General features: G+C 35.6%; 1 protein-coding gene across 1 annotated transcript; it reads left to right on the top strand.

Moving 5' to 3' along the window:
* Nucleotides 1-833: 833 nt before the first annotated feature.
* On the top strand, nucleotides 834-1,778 carry LOC116167379. Its single transcript, XM_031482731.1, has 2 exons — nucleotides 834-949; nucleotides 1,001-1,778. The coding sequence occupies exons 1-2, from the start codon at nucleotides 914-916 to the stop codon at nucleotides 1,697-1,699; spliced, it is 735 nt and encodes a 244-aa protein (XP_031338591.1). The 5' UTR covers nucleotides 834-913; the 3' UTR covers nucleotides 1,700-1,778.
* The last annotated feature ends 262 nt before the right edge of the window (nucleotides 1,779-2,040 follow it).

Here is a 2,040-nt window from a genome sequence, read left to right as displayed (position 1 = left end):
AGAATTTTTCAAACTACAAGAAATCCATTTACAACTTTGCTCTAAATTAATTAGGGGAGAAATATTTCGATATAAAGAAATTAGCATTGATATGAGATATCCCTATGGTGCGTAAGCGTAAACCGATTCTACACCCGTATAGGTAGCATAATCCAATAATAGTACATTATTTTATGTGGAGGAGAAGTATTACTTTTCATGGCGCGCCTGTGTTTAGCCGCCGAACGGAGTGAGGCGGCTAATAGAAGGCAAGCCATGAAAAGTAACTTCTCCTCCAAATAAAATATGCTATTTTTTCTTCAAACTTCCGCAAATTTATCCAAAACACCAGGTTTTTAAGGGATATTAATCGCTTTCGTTAAATTAAACGTCATTGTCAAGTAGGTAAGTTTGTTTTCCTTTACATGAATAGATAGGTGCTGTTTCCTTGGTTACGCAGTAAATAATCTTATTGAGTGAAAAAATTACATGTCAGTTCGTAATTTTGAATAAGAAAGATTTCTCGATAAGAAAGAAGTAAGTTAATTAAATCACTAAAAAGATAGTGTAAATTAGTTAGTTTTAGAATGCAATGCACGCCGCCCGAAATTACCGTTGAGGCGAATGAAGCAGTATCGTGCCTCGGACCTTCGAAATCCGGTGAAAAGTATTTACTGCATATCAACACTTCATTCAATGGTGTAATGGAAAGAATGTGATCATCTATTCAGAAAATGTACTTCTTGCGTATTTTAATCAGATGCAAAAAGATAAAAAATAGAAATCTTCGACAATGTGGTCTCGTTATTCCATGATCAAATCCGAATTAATTATTAAGCATGGAATAAATATAAGTCAATATTTAAAGGCCAATGAAGGGTATTCTGCAAAAAAGTCCAGAATATTTACTAAAGAGCAGTTTGAAGGTTTTCTAATGGACGCACCAGATGATGTATATTTAGGAATAAAGGTGAATTTAAATCAGTTTTAATTCTCCCAATGTAATATTATTATAATTCAGATTGTTTTATTAATCGGAGTAACCGGGGCATGCAGATGCGACGAAATGATGAAAATGAATATAGGCGACATTGAAGATATGGAAAATTTAATCCTAATAAAAATTCCCGGTAGCAAAACGAAAAAAGTGCGCTCGTTTACCATCATCGGAGAAATGTTCATGAATATTTACCACAAGTACGCTTCATTAAGACCGAGAGATATGCAAGAGAGAAGGTTTTTTTTGAAATATCAGAATGGGAAGTGCTATAAAAATGTTATGGGGATTCATACGATCAGTGCTGTACCCAGAAAAGTCGCCGAATTTCTAAAATTAGGCAATGTCCAAGAATATACGGGTCACTGTTTAAGGCGTACTTCGGCTACATTACTCATCGATGGTGGAGGAAGTATGGAGTCGTTGAAGCGCCACGGGGGTTGGAGGTCGACTTCCGTAGCAGAAGGGTACATAGAAGAGTCGATTCGCAACAAAAAAGAAAATGCTAGCCGAATATTAAATTTAAACGAAACTGCGGTAACTGAAACAGGCGCATCAGGAAATCTAATAACATCGTCTTCGCCGAGGTCATCGCCTAAATCGAGAGTAAATACTTTAACAGGGTCTAGTTCATCGTTGCACGGCTTCAATTTTCAGAATGCAACACTTACCAATTGTACATTTAATATTACATTAATGAATAAGTCTGAAAATATATCATAATTTTTTGAATAAATAAATGAAATTGTTGTGTTTCCATAACAACACTTTTCCCTCCGGCGACAGGAAAAGGAAAAGTAAAAACTGCTCTAACGATAATGTCAAACTTTGGGGTCTACTACTCAGTCGAACAATGGCCTAATATTTTGACGTTTGAAGAAAATAGCTATTTATATATCAAGTACATAAACTTTATGGACGAGCCGTTTATTTATCCGAGCGAGCTGGCCAGCGAGGCACAAATAAACAAGGCGAGTCCCCATAAAGCCTATTTATGGACGCGATATATACAAAGCTTTATATACGACTGCAACAACCCTTAAAAATGAAAATTTGGAACGATA

This window comes from Photinus pyralis, unplaced genomic scaffold (genome assembly GCF_008802855.1).
Source record: "Photinus pyralis isolate 1611_PpyrPB1 unplaced genomic scaffold, Ppyr1.3 Ppyr1.4_LG3b, whole genome shotgun sequence".
Lineage (NCBI taxonomy): Eukaryota > Metazoa > Arthropoda > Insecta > Coleoptera > Lampyridae > Photinus > Photinus pyralis.
This window is presented reverse-complemented; position numbering and strand designations above follow the sequence as displayed.